The sequence below is a fragment of the Notamacropus eugenii genome, chromosome 3 (genome assembly GCF_028372415.1).
Source record: "Notamacropus eugenii isolate mMacEug1 chromosome 3, mMacEug1.pri_v2, whole genome shotgun sequence".
Classification (NCBI taxonomy): domain Eukaryota; kingdom Metazoa; phylum Chordata; class Mammalia; order Diprotodontia; family Macropodidae; genus Notamacropus; species Notamacropus eugenii.
The window spans coordinates 176621758-176638853 of NC_092874.1; the positions used below are offsets into that span (position 1 = coordinate 176621758).

At 39.5% G+C, this 17096-nt stretch overlaps 1 protein-coding gene across 4 annotated transcripts in view; it reads left to right on the forward strand.

Annotated features, from left to right (window-relative positions):
- Positions 1-17096, forward strand: part of SFMBT2 (Scm like with four mbt domains 2) — a 295043-nt gene that overhangs the window by 231942 nt on the left and 46005 nt on the right. For all 4 annotated transcript variants that reach the window (XM_072653415.1, XM_072653416.1, XM_072653418.1 and 1 more), the window contains 3 exons: positions 5112-5154; positions 11409-11479; positions 13305-13444. In XM_072653415.1, coding sequence (XP_072509516.1) covers positions 5112-5154; positions 11409-11479; positions 13305-13444 — 254 coding nt within the window. The remainder of the gene's footprint in view (positions 1-5111; positions 5155-11408; positions 11480-13304; positions 13445-17096) is intronic.

The following is a 17096-nucleotide window of genomic DNA, read 5'->3' on the forward strand; positions in this document are numbered from 1 at the left end:
AGGGATAATTTTTCTCACAAGATTTTCTCTAAAAGATTCATAATTGGTTCCAATGATTTATTGAGTTAATGTAAACAGTTGGTTAACATTGAAGTGCTTAACACCGAATCATCAATAAGATTTGTCATTTTTGGACACAGTGAGGCTGGTTTGTTTCAATATTTTCAGCTGTGTCAAAATTAAGACATTTAAATCTTGCTTTTTGTTCCTGTGTGTTCCATAAGAGCACATACGTTGCAGAGCATCATGTTTAATTCTTAAGGTAAAGAATGCTACAGGAAATATTACAGAGACTTGCTACACATCTGAAATTCTTAAAAACTTATTTTCATCATTTCATAGGTGCTTGATTTTGGCTAAGGATTCATGCTGAACTGGCATGTTTGAATTGCTTTAAAAAAAATCTAAATAAAATATAAACTTTTTTGTCATTCCCAGTATGCTTTCCATGCCTTTCAGAGGTCATGGAATTATATCATTCCATTCATTCCAATTCATCCTTCATTGGAAAGGGGGCATTGGAGCTGTGGTCCAGTTTCTCCTTTGACTCAGTGAAGAAATGATGGTCCAGAGAGGTTGAATAGCTTGCTAAAATCTAATAGCTAGTAAGTGACAGTCGGACCTAGTGACCAGGTCTCCTCTGACTCCCAGTTCAATAGACTTTCTCTTCTGCCGCATACCTTCATAGTCTACACAGTTTAGTTAGGAACTTTCTGAAAAGTGTGAGAAGGGCTCACTCTGATGACACTTGGCCATTTCAGATGTGCAAAGAGGCATCTGGGAATTGCAGTGGATAGAGCAGTAGACCTGGAGTTCAAATCCAGCCTCAGACAATTCTTAGCTGAGTGAAGTTACTTAACCTCTATCTCTCTCACTTTCCTTAACTATAAAATGAGGATAATAACTGCCCCTGTTTCCCAGAACTGTTGTAAGGATCAAATAAGATCATATTTGTGAGCATTTAACACAAACAGGAACCTGGTACATTTGTTCAGTCATCTTAGTTGTGCCTGACCCTTCATGACCCCACATGGGATTTTCTTGGCAAGGATACTGGAGTAGTTTGTCATTTCCTTCTCCAGCTCATTTTACAGATGAGGAAGCTAAGGCAAACACGCTTAAGTGACTTGCCCAGGATCACATAGCTAGTAAGTGTCTGAGGCTGGATTTGAACTCTGAAATTGGAGTCTCCTGACTCCAGGCCTGGTTCTCTATCAACTGTGCCACCTAGCTGCCCTGGGTATATAGTAGTATATAATAGGTATATAGTAGACACTTAATGATTTTAAAAACATTTATTATATAGTAAATATATAGTAGGCACTTAAATGTCCCATCTTCCCTCCCTCTCCCTTCCTTCTCCACAGTTGTAGTAGCAGTGTGTATGGGCGGCCAAAATAGCTTTCATTTATTTACTGTGTTTCCTACATTTTCAAATATATTCAATATACACAAGTTTCTGCCACATGCATTCACTTCAAAAATCTTTCATGAGCTAAAAGATCGTTGCATTATAGGTAGAATGTGTATACAAGAACATGTGTACAATCTTGGTGTAAAGTGGCCCAACTATTATTGTCACCATCGTCAGTATGTGTGTGTGTGTGTGTGTGTGTGTGTGTGTGTGTGTGTGTGTGTGTGTGTGTGTGTGTTCCTTTTTTCCCCATGTACTGAGCTTCTAATACCAAGTGGAAAGCTGGCGATGAGGAGGGAGAGTTTGGGAGTGGTAGAGATAGGAATAGTAGTCAGCATTTCGGAAAGGGCAATAGGGAATAAATTGGATTTAGAGCATTATCTCACGTTATGCTAAGATAGGCTCCAAATGCATATTTGACCTAGTTATAAAGGTTATATTATAAATGTATTAGAGAAACATGAAAAAAATTACCTATTTAGATCTATGAATAGGATAAAAGTTCATGACTAGGAAGGAAATAAAAAAGATGTTGTTTGAGAGGCCCAGCATTGACTCTCCTTTTCAAAGGTCCTCACTTCAACCTTTTTCTAGCCACAAATGTATTCCAGGTCCAATTCTACTACTTGTAATTGGTAGCATTTATATAGTACTGTAAGGTTTGCAAAGTGTTTTACATACCTAATTTAATCCTCATGATAACCCCATGAAATACATGCTGTCACTCCTATTTGATAGGGGCAAAACCAAAGGCTGAGAAAGATGAAGTGACTTCCCCACAGTCACACAGCTAGTAATTGTCTAAGATAGGATTTGAACTCAGATCCAAGTTTAATGTTATTGCCCACTAAACCATTTGGTTTCCTCAAATACTACTAACAAGTTTGTACAACCTTAACAAAATTACTTCCCTCCTCTGGCCCTACTCTCTGTGTGATAAAAACTAAAAAGTAGAAAGTGCCTGGAGTCAAATACTCACATCCTAATGAGGAGACAGGATTGCTCCTTGAGTGGAAATCTCAGGTGGTCTTTAAGGCACAGTTACAAGCTGGATGATAAATGTTACATGGTAGTCAATACCTTTTCTGTCAGGCTTTCTATATCAGGAGTTCAGAACACTTTACCTATCCATTATTATCAAAACCTTCCCAAATATTGCGGCACTCAGAGACTGAATACTGCCTTTTTTTAAAGAATTGTCTTCTTATCTCCAAGTGTGCCATATTTCTCTGTCTTTCCCAGGGATGATTCTTAGATATGGAACTTTGTAACTGAAAGCTGTCAAGGAATCTTCATTTTAAGAGGTCCTTACAGATAGAAATAGACTGAATTCAATGAACATTTGTTCACTAGCTACTATGTACACTACGCATCTAAAGAAAGATCTATTACTCTTGGCTCACTGAGATTTAAGTAAGGTACCATCTGATGGGGGTAAAATAGGTATGATTTAAAGAGAAATGTGGTTACTGAAAATGAGATATCTGGTCAAGGGAGTATGGGAAGTTTAACTGCAGAGAAGATCCCTTGGGGAGGAGAGAGCCTGGTGAGGGCTTCATTGAGAATGTGGCAGCTGAGTTGGGTCTTGAGAGAAAGTAGGAATTTTAGTCTGGGGATCAGTGATCTCAAGTGTGGGTCGGGGAGGCAAATGGGAACCAGTATGGATTTGCAGATAAGAGGAATGAGACTAAGGGTTACAGAGAGGTCTGTGTAGCTGCAGTATAGAGTATAGAAAGGGAATAGTGTGAGCTAGGGCTGGTCAGATTACTTGGTGCCTGGATATAGAGGCCCTTCCTTCCCTGGGCATTGGGAAGCAGCACTGGGGTAGTTAGAGGTGTTCTGGGATCACAGCGGTGCAAGAGCAAGATTATGTGAGCCACAGAGTGAAAAGGGGAAATCCGGCTACAGAAGATCAGCTAGGAGGCATTTTCTGTTACTACTGTAGGTGAGAGATAACGAGGACTTGGAACAGAGTGATTGTAGTGAATGGTACAGGGGTAGGTAAACATGGAGACTAAGGAAGTACGTGGTGGCCTTTGAATTTTCTCCCATTCCCGTCTGAGATTCCCCCTGGCCTCCACTCCCTTGCAGCCCCACCACTTTGCTGGGGCTTGAAGATGAGAAGAATGTGTTCATCCCCAACAGCTGGTGTTTTTGCCCAAGTGTTGCAGATGTCTCACATCAGTTCTACAGCTTCGCCTTCATAGACAGTCTCAGGTTTCACCAGTGCCAGCTCTGTCACTGACTTGATCCACAGTTTAATTTCTCACTAAATTTGGCGTGTTTAACTGATTCTCCTCTGTGAGAGTAAAAGACCTTTGATGAGTTTTTCTGAGTAAAGAAACTATGTAATAGAAAGGTGAATGTGATAGTATCCACATCATTGCAACCTTCTGTGTCTCGTGTTGCACTGAATCCAACGTTTCACAAAGTTCAGGGTAATTTATGGTGGTAGATACTGAACACAGTTTCAAAATGAATGAAGTTTTACTGATTATCTTAGTTATCTCCAGATCCTGCTTTGTTACTACTATACTAATTTCATTTCTTCCAGATAAGTTAACATTTAGGATAATAGGATCATAGATGCTGATATGGAAGGGACCCCAGAAGTTATCTAGGTCAACACCCCTTTTAAAGTGGAAGAAGCTGAGGACTAGTTTTCTTAGTGATAAGTATCACGGGCAGAATTGGAATCCAGGCCTTTTAATTCCTGAACTGGTCTTCTTTCCCTTGAATCATGTTGCCTTTCGCAATATGGTATACTGGATAGAAAGCTGGCACTCCAGGGTCAGGAAGAAATGAATTCAACTCTAGCCTCGAACATATTGCCTTTGTGACCCCATATAAATCACTTAACCTCTCTAAAACTGGAGTTTCCAGTTGCAAAGAAGGCATGTGGCTGTATCGAGAGAGGGATTTGACACACCAGGAACTCCCTATATCACTGACAACAGAGGTCCAGACCACAAAAAAAGCTTAAAATTAATAATCCGAAGCATATTACACTTTTCTCTGATTTTTCACAGCTTTTGATGTGTTGGATTTAGTTCCTACTTATTTAGGGGGAGATGTAGTTAGTTTATGCCAAAATTAATAAGTGCCAGGAAGTGATGGTCTAATTTTATTAAGGTGGAGAATAGACAGTAATAAATCTAAATGAAATGGGTTGTTTGCAGAAAAATATCCTCAAATGAGGAAAAAAATCCATCTGTTTGTGTTAATATTTGACAGCCAAATTTACAGTGCATCAGCTTTTCCCTTTTGAAGAGTAAAATATGTTTTAGTTAAAAATCATACCTAATTGAGATTATCGTTTTGTAGCAATTGTATTCAAACTCTACAGTTTTTATAGAAAAAAAATCATGCTGGGTAATCATGCTTGCAACCGTGTGTTTCTGCATCGTACAATATCTATGAGTTTTTCCACTGCCTTTTCTTAAAAGAACATTTAAAATATAGCACACCATGCAGTGATAACATTAAATATATTCTGTCCTACAGAGAACTTGTTTCTGATGAGTTAATAACCAATTTTACGTGAGAAAAAATTAATATATGATTGCAATCATTTCTCTTAAAAATGCTACCTTAAGGGCATTTTATTTTTATAATAGACACTTTAAGACACAGTTGCCTGAATGTCAGAATAACAGAGTTCTTTTTTTTTTTTTTTTATCTTTTCCTTGCCTTCTAGTACAAAAGAAGAGAAAGATTGCGGTCGTACAACCAGAAAAACAGTAAGTCCCCCCACTAAACCACACTATTGATATTTCTTCCAATGAAGGATGTTGTAAGGAGCAGTTGAAGCGAGAGCTTGGAGAGCTAGTACAATGACCAGTCTAGTACCACATCTTTTCCTTCATTCATTCAGTTCCTGCTAATTAACCTTCTAGTGAAAGACATTCTGCTAGGCTCTTCAGGATCTAGAATATTTTAAACCAGAAATAAAACAGGCCCTATGCATATGGAATTACAGGATCCCAGAGTAGTTAGGGACCTCGTTAGATACCTTCTGTATCACACCTTTGAGCCTCTCAGTTCTTATTATGTTGAATAGTCTGGCCATGCTGCACTCCTCTTGTGTGTGTGAAGTAGGTTTTCTTTTGGACCCAAGTGTTAAGATTTCCATTTTACCCTATTATATTTCGTCTTATTCACCTACTATGATCTTTTGTGGATCCTGACTCTGTTAGCCAGTGTGTTAGCTAGCCTTCCTAGCTTTGTGATATCTGTAATTCTGATAAACATGCTGTCAGTCGAGCCCCAGAATTGAACATGAAGAACAGACTGCTTTGCTTTGGGGAAACTGTGGACTTCTTTAACTGATCCTTCCCCGGACAAAGGACTATATTTTAAATACCAACCTTTTACCGCTGTTGCTCTGTGACAGCAACACATGGAATCTCCCTGCCTTAGAAGAACTGAAATGAGTATCACATATAAGGTAGTCAGGAGTCCTGTGATAAATACACGCAGGCTGTACCCAATACAGAGCCAGCGAGGAGCTTTGAAGAGGTACATGTTAGAAAGAGAAAATGAGCTGGTCGTGTAGTAAGAACACAGGATGACAGGTGGACAGTCAGAATGCTTCAGGGGTGCCCATGATGTCAAGAGCAAGTGAGGAAGGCCCTTAGCCTTTGGGCAGACTCTCTGAAGTTTTGGGAGGTTTGACAGTATGCAGGGGCTCACATTGAAATTATGGGAAATAATACATACTTCTAGGAGGTACAGTTGTGGAGGAGGACAGCCAGGTGGTACAGTAGATAGGAAGACCCAAGTTCAAATCCAGCCTCAGACATGTAATAGCTGTATAACCCTGGTCAAGTCATTTAACTTCTGTTTGAGTTTCCTGAAACATCTGCAAAATAGGGGTGATAATAGCACTTACCTTTTACAGTCATTGTGAAGCTTCAATGAGATCCTGTTTTCACAGTGCCTGGCTCATAATAAGTGCTATATACGTGGTAGCTATTATTATTTAAATTGCAGCAGTGGGGCAAGTGACAAATCTGAAGTCATTAGGGTTACGTTGACAGGTCAGATGCCAGTGACCTGGAGTCTGGAGGACATAACAGCAGGGCAGATAGTGAGAGTTGTTCGATGTTAGGGAGCACTGGCGGAACAGATGGCAATGCTCATTCATTCAGTTCGTTTTGGGGCTTAAAGCCTTTTTTATAAGAGAGATGTTGAGAGCCAGCCTCAGAGCCAAGGAGATGAGAAAGTCAAATCTTGCCAGTTTTTGGCTGTATGATTCCGGGCCAGTTCTCTAAACTCTCCGTGTCCTAGATAATTCTATAAAACTATAAATTGTAGAGAATGTGCCAGCATTCAATGGTAGAAGAACTTTTCTCACCTGGGAGTTGTTCCCTACGTCAATGAAATCACAAATCCAATTCCTATCCCTATTCCTTAAATGAGACTTATAAAACTCTAGGTAAATACATTTTCTTAAAAAAACAAAAAGAGGCCTTGTTAGATTACCCTTTATCCCTGTCAAAGATGTTGTAATTCCTATTTTTAGCCATGGTCCAGAAATCCTAATCTATTTATTAGGTACCATTTTCCAAATCCACTATTCTCATAATGTTTTTGCCAGCAGTGAGCTGGGAGGATGGGGGGGGGGGGGGGGGGTGTATGTGGAATTCTATCCCTATTCCTTTGCTTTCTTGCCTCAGGCTTCAGAATCTTTAGAATTTTTCTAGGGTCTGGCATTATCATAATTCATTCAAAGTGGGTAGTTGTGAGTAAGTCTGCTTGGAATGTTCCTGGTCCCTTCCCGAATCCATGCTCTGAGAAGACAGTGGAGTTCCTTCTTGATGCAGCAGATCAAGAGAGTTCTCTTCCTCCGTTGGGTGATAGGGACTTGGGCCTCTTACACATCATCATTCTTTGAAAGATCAGCAACCACTTCCCTCTTAGAGTATCTAGCCCCCTGCCCTTTCAGAAACCCGTCTTTTATGTAGTTCCATATACTTGATTTTCTTTCTTCTCTTTCTTTCTCCCTCTTACCTCCTGAAAGAGTTCAGAATTTCCTTTTGCCTTTTGAGGGTTTTTTCTTTGTTTCCAGACTTGAAGCTCCTTTTCATCCTTATTTGTAGGATCCCTTCATTTTCTCTGATAACCTGGAGCGCAAGGGAGTGTCCTGTAAGCCTTTTTCAGTTTCCATTATAGAAGAGATATAAGCCTTCATTTTGAGCATAGGTCACAGTTACTTGACCATGACAGAAAAACCAACATCTATCTCCCAGTCTCAGTGTTGTTACAGTATTGTCCTTGCTTTCTGTACTTCACATAATCAAGCTTCCCAGTCTTTTCTTTCTTTGTTTTGTTCAAAAAGCTTGCACTCTGATAACTTTTAAAATCAGCCATCAAAGTATATACAGATTATATTGAACAAAGCTGGATGTCTGGTGGAGCCTCCATACTCTTATCTTTTACTTGCTAAATGAATACTGAATAAGTAATGCTGAATAATTTTTTGAAAATAATGTGATAATGGTTTCAAACTCTGAGCACAAGGACTATGATTTCCGTACGTATCCCCTGTGCCTAGCATGATGCTTTGCACATAATAGTTGTTGAAGACCTGTTGAATTGAATTTCTTGAAACAGACAGTTGAAAGCAAGTCCTGCCATGTTCCTCTAATAATTTAAGGTTTTCTTTTCTCAGAACTCAGTTATATGAATATGAAATGCCTCATGTGTGTATAATAATGTAGGTGCAGAGATAAGTACAAAGGAAGACCTGGATCCTGTCCTCATGGATATTACAGTTCACCAGAGGCCTGTGAGATCAGCTGTGGTACAAAGTAATATGTCATAAATGCATTAAAGAGTTTTGCATTAGAGAGCTGGAACAAAGTATTTTTTGAGATCTGAAGGAAAAGGTCAAAACAATGGAAATGACATGCTTTGCATTATGGGCTTCTTGAGAGAGGCCAAAATTTGTTCACTCCCCAGGTCACGTTTCAGATCAGGCTCTGAAGTTCCAGTGTTTCATTTATTTTTCCAAGTAAAATGTCATGTATTTTTAAAACATTAGTTCTGTGCTACGTAGTAATTCTGAAAGAAAAAGCATAGCAGAGATGATTTGCAACAATTAGTTCAAATAGAGTAAATTTGGCCTCTGGTATCAGAATTCTTTTGATCATTAATAGGGCAGCATGACAAGCCCTGTAACATGGCAGACAAAGGACTGGCCTCTGAGTTAAGATTGGATTGCCTCTGAAACATTCTACCTGTGTAACTGTGGGCAAGTCACATACCTCTTAGTGGTGCCCCTGCTAACTCTAAGACATAACTCTAAGTTATGGGTACGTGACTGGTATTTATCCGTAGAGGGACCTTCACCATCAGCCAGGTCTCCCACACTGATGAAATGACAATTATGGTCCCAAGGGGTGGGGCAGGGGAGGCAAGTTATGTGTGTGCCTTAAAGAATATTCCAACCAGTCAGTATTTATTAAGTGCCGACTTTGTACCAGGCACTGTGAGAAGTTCTGGGCATACAAAATAGGTGAAAGATAGCCGCTGCCCTCAAAATGCTTACAGTCTAATGGTGGGAATATTTGTTTGCTTCCATTCTAAGTTACTAAAGCATAAAACTGCAGCAAGATTTTTGGGACACCCTGTATAGGCTAAGTATTCTGTTGCTATTACATGTTTTATTTCCTTCAACTATTTTTGTTGGAGGTAATTGTTAAAAGAACATAACTGGAATGGGGTAGAAGCCTGGGCTTTAATGGCCCTTTTTTCTGGATAGTTATTGAGATTTTGGGGATCCAAGGGCAGAGGGAGTATTCCTGTACTAGCAAAATTATCCGTAGGAGTTTCCAATAAGCCATTGAACAATTGCAATTGAAGCATGTGAAACGTGATCATATGCCTAATCTGTGTCTTTATGTCCCAGTTTTAAAGAAGTTTCATAACATGTTTCATAATAGGTTTTACAGTATTATTGATTAGTTATTTTTTTACTAAGCCCAGTAAAAGAGATTAGTTTTTCCATCTCACCATTCTACTTTGGAGGAAAATGATGTGATGTTAAATAGTTTTCCCACATTTAGGACTCAGTGTTCCTGCAAAGATAGTAAAAAAAAAAATTACCCAGTGAGATACTTTGAAAATACTCACTTTTGTGTAATTATATCCTGCCACTTATTTTACTTAAGAGCATGAATAACTTTACTCAAAAAACACCACCACCATAACATATCCCCTAACTCTTCATATTCCCTGTAGGGAATTGATTCTTAAGGAATGATACTTGACGAACCCACAAGGTTCTTCCAAGTGCTCTACAAGTGTGGCTTTTTTTTTACTTGACCTTTGACTTCATTGGTATGGGAAACTCCCAGTTAGGAAGCTCCATCTATCACTGCAGATCAGCAACTACTGTTCTTCAGTTTATAGTCTTGGAGTTGCTTCTTGAGATCTCAGAAGTTACACAACCTGTCTGTGTCTTTGAGAGGCTAGGCCTGAGTCCTGGGTTATTATAATAGCCTGATGGTGGGTCTGCTTTCCTCCAACTCTCCCTGCTCTAGTACATCTTTCATTCTGCCATAAAGTGATTTTCCGAAGCGCAGATCAGCTGTGTCACACATGCACCCCACTCCACCTCCAACTCAGTAACTCTGGCCTCCAGGAAAAAATACCAAATACTGTGCTTGGTCCTCAAAGCTCTTCATAACCCAGCCCCCACTTACCTTTCCAGTCGTCTGGTACCTCCTTCCCCAACCTATGAGGCTGGTCACCTGCATAGCCCTCCCTCACTCAAAACACGTGCAAGTCATGTCATTATTTCTCTTATGGCATAGTCTTCTTCGGCAGCGAAAGACAAACACAACAACAACTCTTCAATTCAATCACTCTGGCCTCATGGCTATTGTACAAACAACTCACTCCCTCTCTTAGCTTTGAGCATTCTGTTTGGTTGTCCCCCAATGCCTAGAATCCTCGCAGCTTCCACCTACTGGCTTCCTTTAAATCTCAACCAAAATTCCACCTTTTATAAGAAGCCTTTCCCAACCCCTCTTAACTCAAATGCTTTTCCTTTTATTTTACTTCCAATATATAATTGGCTTTGTATATATTTGTTTGCATGCTATCTCCCTCCTTAGATTGTAAGTGCCTTGAGGGCCAGCACTCTTTTGCCTTTTTTTTTTATATTCTCAGCCTGGCGCTCAGTAGGCACTTAATAAACGTTTACTGATTGGCTGAACCCACATCTTCCTGATTCTGAGGCAAATTCCATCCACTACATGACTAGACCATTGTGCCCTCCACTACAGCTCTTCTAATATTGATGTTAATGACTACGTCTATGGCTTATATTTGGACTTGAATCAGTCAGTGTTTTACTTAATGTAAAATAGACTTGACATAATTAGTGTCTTATCAGAAGCAACACAGCATTTCCAATTTATTGTGGTAATTCCCACAGTAGCAAATGAGAGCATGTGGATGACAGGCCCCTCTTATTACTGCAGGATGGTTTTTGGATTAACAGTGACGATGAACAACTTCTCTAAATTTAACTTTTCAGAAATTATTACTCACCCTGCTCCAAGAGGCAAACATCCCTTCTTGTTATCATAGGGTGTCTACAGGTTTCCCTCTTAAGGTTTCTCTCTTACTCTCATGCAGAAGATTAATAATCATAGTTGGCAATTATATGACCCTTTAGGGTTTACAAAATATGCATTACCTCATATGATCCTCAGGTAGGTTCTACAGGTATTATTCGCATTTCACAGAGGAGGAAGCTGAGATTCAGGTCAAGGGAATGCCTCATGGGGATGCCACTGCTAAGGGTGGATGGCAAGATTTGAAGTTGAGTCCCTTCTCACTCCAAGGCCAGTTTTCTTTCCAGGACACTAGACTCCCTCAAAACAGGCTAGGCAGGTGACAGGAAGGGACGGCTCTCCTAATTAAGCACGAGGCCCTAAGCAAGATTTGTTTAGTTTTGTTGTGTTCTGTTTTTCATTAACAGATTGCCATCCACAGTGCCTGTTGAGAAAATACCTCATGACCTTTGCTCATTCCCTCAGCCAGACACAACAGGTGAGTTATACCAGTCTGGGCCTAGCTGCTTGGTGATGCCCTGGGCAACAGGTGGAGCTTGTAGATAGATCCTCATGTCTCACTCATCTTTACAGCTGGTTCTTTTTCTTTGGAAATTACTTGGATGTTTTTTCCCTTATTTCCTCTATGGTTAAATGATGCCTTTCCCCTTTTCTATCACCTTCTGGTCATTAGTTGTATTAATTTTTGTCTATTTACACATTTTTACCAGAGTATGATAGATTTTTTGATTATTGGATAGATTTATTTTTATTACTCCTTTAACTTGACTGTGTTTGAAAATTGGCAGTAGGTTTCATGGGTATGGGGGGGTAAGGGAGGTGTTTTTTCTTTGGGCAAAAATTACTATGAGGATATTTTTTGAAATCTTACTTTATTTTCTGAAAATCTATTGTATGTTACCCTTTGTTAATCTACAAAAATAGTAATGGTAGTCTTGTATTAGGTAATATTTGGTTAAGGAACACTATTTTCTATCTCAATAAAAGATCAACTTTGAATTCTCTGAGGTTCAGAAACTTAGAAATCTTAAAATGTAAGATCCTAAGTTTAAAAGCTGCAAGACCTTGAAAGGATGCCTTTATCTAGAACTATCTTTGCATTAAAAAATATAACTTTATGGGTAGACTTACTAAAATTATTTTTCTATGTGGGTCTTGGCAGGGTTAATCCTACTGAAGAATTTTCATGTAAATGCAAAAGCTGGCTTAATAATCTTAGCAGTTGTGTGGAATTCAGTCTAAAGAATTGTTCAAACAACCATGTCAGCTACTTTTTTATAGTCTACAATTGTTCTTTTACTCCCCTTTTCCTAGATGCAGGAAAGTAACATTTATACCCTCTACCTTTTTTGTCCTTTGTTAAATACTTCATGAAAACAAGCCTTCCTGAAATCTATTAACACTTTCCATTCCAACTGGAAATCATTTGAACTGAAACATCATTGTTATTCTAGAATTTAGAGTTGATTTGAATCTCTTCAGCCAGGCTTTAAGCTAATAACTTAATTTTATCTGCAAATTATAAGAGCTTGCTGGAGACAAGCAGTAAACTTCCCTAACGAGCTATCATTTTGCTGTCATACACACACATCCAAAAATACCATCCTCTGTAATTATCCAGAAAATCAATTTTACCCATTGGCATTCTTCCAGGGACTTATAGCTTTTAGATTTAGAATGCTTTGTTTTTACTTTAAATGTCAGCTTACAGCACAGACAGGTTAACTGACTTGTCCCTGTCTTTTAGTAATAATGCCATTAATGGTAATTAATACTTACACAGTACATTAAGGGTTTGCAGAGTGCTTTACATGTGTTATCTTAATTGATCATCAGAATAACACTGTGAGATACATTCAATTATTAGCCCCATTTTTCAGATGAGTAAACTGAGGCTAAGAGAGGTTAAGTAACCAGGATCACATAAATAGTAGTCTGAGCCAGAGTTTTAGCTTAGGTCCTACTGATTTCAAGTTCATCTCTCTCTGCATTGTAAGAATCATAACTGCGTGTATAGGAAGACATTTTCTCTAAAACTTACAATTCTATGCCTGGATATTTTTCAAGTTGCTCCACAAGATTTTGACCAGAATCCATGCAGCTTGATTTTTGCCCTGTCTTCTTTAAAATTCTAGGAAAACATTCCTTTTGGAGACTTTTCCCCTTTGTCACTCTGGATTCCATATCCATCAGGATGTCTGATGACTTTTTCAGGAGACTTTTCCAGCCCAGATTTCTGGTTGTTTCCTGATACACAAAAATTGTGATCCTCAAGTAGATGCTATGTTGATTTTTTCATTCAGGTACCGTCAATGGGAAATACTGCTGCCCTCAGCTTTTCATCAACCACCGGTGTTTCTCAGGCCCCTACCTGAACAAAGGAAGGATCGCAGAGCTACCTCAGTCTGTCGGACCTGGCAAATGTGTGCTGGTTCTTAAAGAGGTATCCTGTTTTCATGACTATGGGTTATTTTCATATGTTGATAAAATCATTGTGATACTGTTGATGGAACTTGAGGACAAAACCCTGGGGGAGTAGGGTAATAGTCCCAGTTATTGATACATACACACACACACACACACACACACGCGTGCGCGCACGCACACACATACACACAGAGTGCTGTCTTTCATTTTTAAAAATTAAAAGCCTGTCGTTTATCATCAGTGTTTACAAGTGTAGCCTGCAAAGATTTGTGGGCAGTTCACGCTCGTGTAAAAATATGCACACGTGAGGACTCCATTGGTTTGAAGATGCAGCGGTTATTTATAAAAGTTGTTTCTTTTCCCAACTCTGTTTCTTGGACAGTCTCTCTTCTCCCTCCCTCTTTCCACTCTATTGGGTACTGTGCTGGCTTTAGTTCCAGAGAAGCTGCTCCAGTCCTCATCTGGGCACAGCAGATGGGTCATTCCACGGCTGTTTCCTACCCTGCTCCACCAATACTCCGTAACTATGCGTCCCTTGGGACATGGGGCATGTACTGTTGACAGACACTTTAGTTTTTATATCTGTCATATCATATCACTTACCCTGTTCATAGGAGAACATCTTATTCCATTGGATCCCTTTCCATTAAAGATGATATTGCTGATAAATAATTCATGTTAATTATGCTGGTGTTGCCTTGGTCATAGTCAACTCCACAACAAACAGCAAATCCCCTAATCAGTTTCTTTACCTTTTTGGAAGGAGGTAACTATCATTGTCAAGCCCAGAAATGGACAGTTGCTCTGCTCTTAGTTGAATGTCCGTTATAGATGACCAGAGGATTGAAGTCTGCCATTACTATATCATGTTTTCATGTGAGTCTTGATGGGTTTTCTGAACTCATCTATTTCTCCCTTCTGTCCTGTTGTTCTGTAGTATATTTTTCTGTTTCTCCCTCTGTTGTTCCTTCAAAATAAGGCGTTTCCTACAACTGTTTCTCCCTGTGATTCTCAAATGAACATATCTTAAAAAAAAGGGATGCTGACTTCTCCCTATCCACATATCCCTCACCCAGTCTTGTTCCTTCCTTTCAAAGAAGGTATGCCCTGAAACTTATTTCAGTCATAGAGCTCTTCCTCTTGGGTCTCAGTGATATCCTGGAATTCAAGTGTACCTACTTGCATTAAGATTTCTAATTCAGCTTGTCTGTTACCCATATTTTATGTATCTGTGTTAGATAACTGAGGCTATCTTAAGGCATAGGATTGGGCGCCTGAGATAATGTGGTATAGTAGAAAAATCAATTGACTTGGTATCAGGAAGACCCAGGTTCCAGTTTCACCTCTGGCCCTTACTAACACTGTGACCCTGGGTAAGGCACTTAAACCTGTTTGCCTCAGTTTCCTTATCTGTAAAATGAGGTTAAACTTAATGGCCTCTAAGGTTCCTTATGGCTCAAAATCTATAATCCTTTCTTGGATAGCTTCATGTGGTCACGTCCGCTACTATTCTCTCCACACTGTAACAACTCTTTAGCTATCTGGCCTAGTGGCTGTATGTAGGATCCGTGTCTTTCCCTTTTCTCTTTGCCTGAAGCCTTTTTGATTTCCAAGACTTCAGACAAAATGCATTCTTTTTAACCAACCCTGGTCAGTCATATTTCATCCCTCGCCCTGAGATAGCTTTCCTATTTTGTAGACCCCATGATTCAGAAATCCAAATCGCATTCTTGATCACTTATCACTTTCTTTCATCAGCTATTCACTTGACAAATTCTGCTTTCTTTTTTGAAGTCCTCCACTTTAATTAGAAACCTTCCAGTACCCAGTGTCTTCTCAGGGCTCCTTAGTCTCAGCTTCTGGCAATAGAAGTTCTTACCCCATGAAGGATCAAAGGTAAGTGATGGTCATCAGATTTGGGAAGCTCTTGGTTACCTCCTAGATACATGAATTAGGAGAAAACACACTAACTTCCTTGTTAGTAGTGTCATGTTGACAAATGGCAGCCTCAGTACCCCCTTCTCTCCTGGGAACCACCAACCCCCACTCTTCCTGTCTTACCCCTTTAACTCCTTCTTCTTGGGGTATTGTGAGCTGCTTCTTCTATCCTTCTCCCCTCAGTTCAAGTATTCACTACTCCTTTTTCTCTTTCTCCTCTGTATCCTATTTTTCCATCTTCCAGTCTTCCAACACAACTCTCTACCTTAGCCTCATCAGATCCTTTTTAATTCTTTGTTTCTCTCTGGAATCCTTATTTCACTTTGCCGTTTCATTCTCTGTTTTACAGATAAGGAAACTGAAGCAAGCAGCATTAAGTGGCTTGCCCACTAGGAAGCTAGGAAGTGTCTGAGGTCAGATTTGAACTTGGGTCTTCCAGATTCCAGGGCTGGCACTCTACTGCACAGGTGTAGAATTGGTTAGATGACCTTTTAAAAATGACTTTTAACTCTGTGATTCTTTGTTATCCTGCCTCTTTCCAGATGAGCCTGTTTCATGCGGAGCTAGCTTGATGAATGGAAATTACTTTCCTTACAGTTCTTCTTTTTTGTTGTTCTCCTAAACTTTAGGATTCTCCCTTAAGGAGAGGGAAAACAACATCCCTTTCTTCATTTGTGACAAGTATTGGCTAGTGAACCTTTTGTAGTTCATTTGTCTCAGGTGGCAAAAAATTAAACTTTAACCCATGAGTTGGGACATCAGCAAAATGAAACCATTTTTTTTTCCTGTTTTACCCTCTTAAAGTAATTTATCAGGGAAGGTATTCTATCATGCATGTTGGCAGGCTGAGCTTCTGCCCTGCTGAGGTGGAAAGTGGATTCCATTGCTGAGTGCTCTCCCAGCCAAGTAAATGGGATATGTGATATGATGCCTTGATTAACAATATCCATGTGGTTTGCCATGGGACCTCCAACCCAGAAGAAATTAAGCTGAGCCACAAAGATATCAGATTGTAGGCACAAGGAAGGATTTTAATAACAATTTAAAATGAGATCCTCACTAGTTATTGCCTTCCAGAAAGTTACTGCTACTTGGTGCCCATCGGCACATCTTTGTTATGACACTTTGTGTGTGGGTGTATGTGGGTGTGTTGAAAAGGCCTGGGAAAATATGTTGAACTAATGGATTTTTCAGGGCTGTTTCTGAGTGAATTGTCTTTTCCAGTTGTTGAAATAAGATATTCAGATATCTGTCAGGTGTGTTGGCCAACAGGGCAGCCTAAGGTTAAGCCCATTCTACGCTTGGATTGTTTGACTTTTATTAAGTGATTTTTTTAAAGTCAGAACTAGTTAGTTATTCCTAATCAGAAAGCTCGGGATGTGATAGGTGACAGTGGCCAAATTTCAGAGCCAGGCCTGAAGAGTTTACTGATGACAGAACTAGTTTTCTGCTGATGTTTACAAATGCATGAGCCTGGAGAGGATTGCAAGCTCTTCAGTTCCATAAGTGTAAGAAAAATATAAGTTATGCCAAACCAATATTTATGCTAATGCTTTCTCCCTTAGCGTCAGTGCCTCTGTGTATGTGTGCATGTGTGTGTGTTTAACATTTAACATCGAAAAGGTAATTGAAGAGAAGGTAGAACATCTCTCTTTAGGCGTTGAGTGATATTAGAAATACATGTTTAAAAATTTGCAGAGGTGGGTCGGGGGGACGTGGGGAGCATTGGA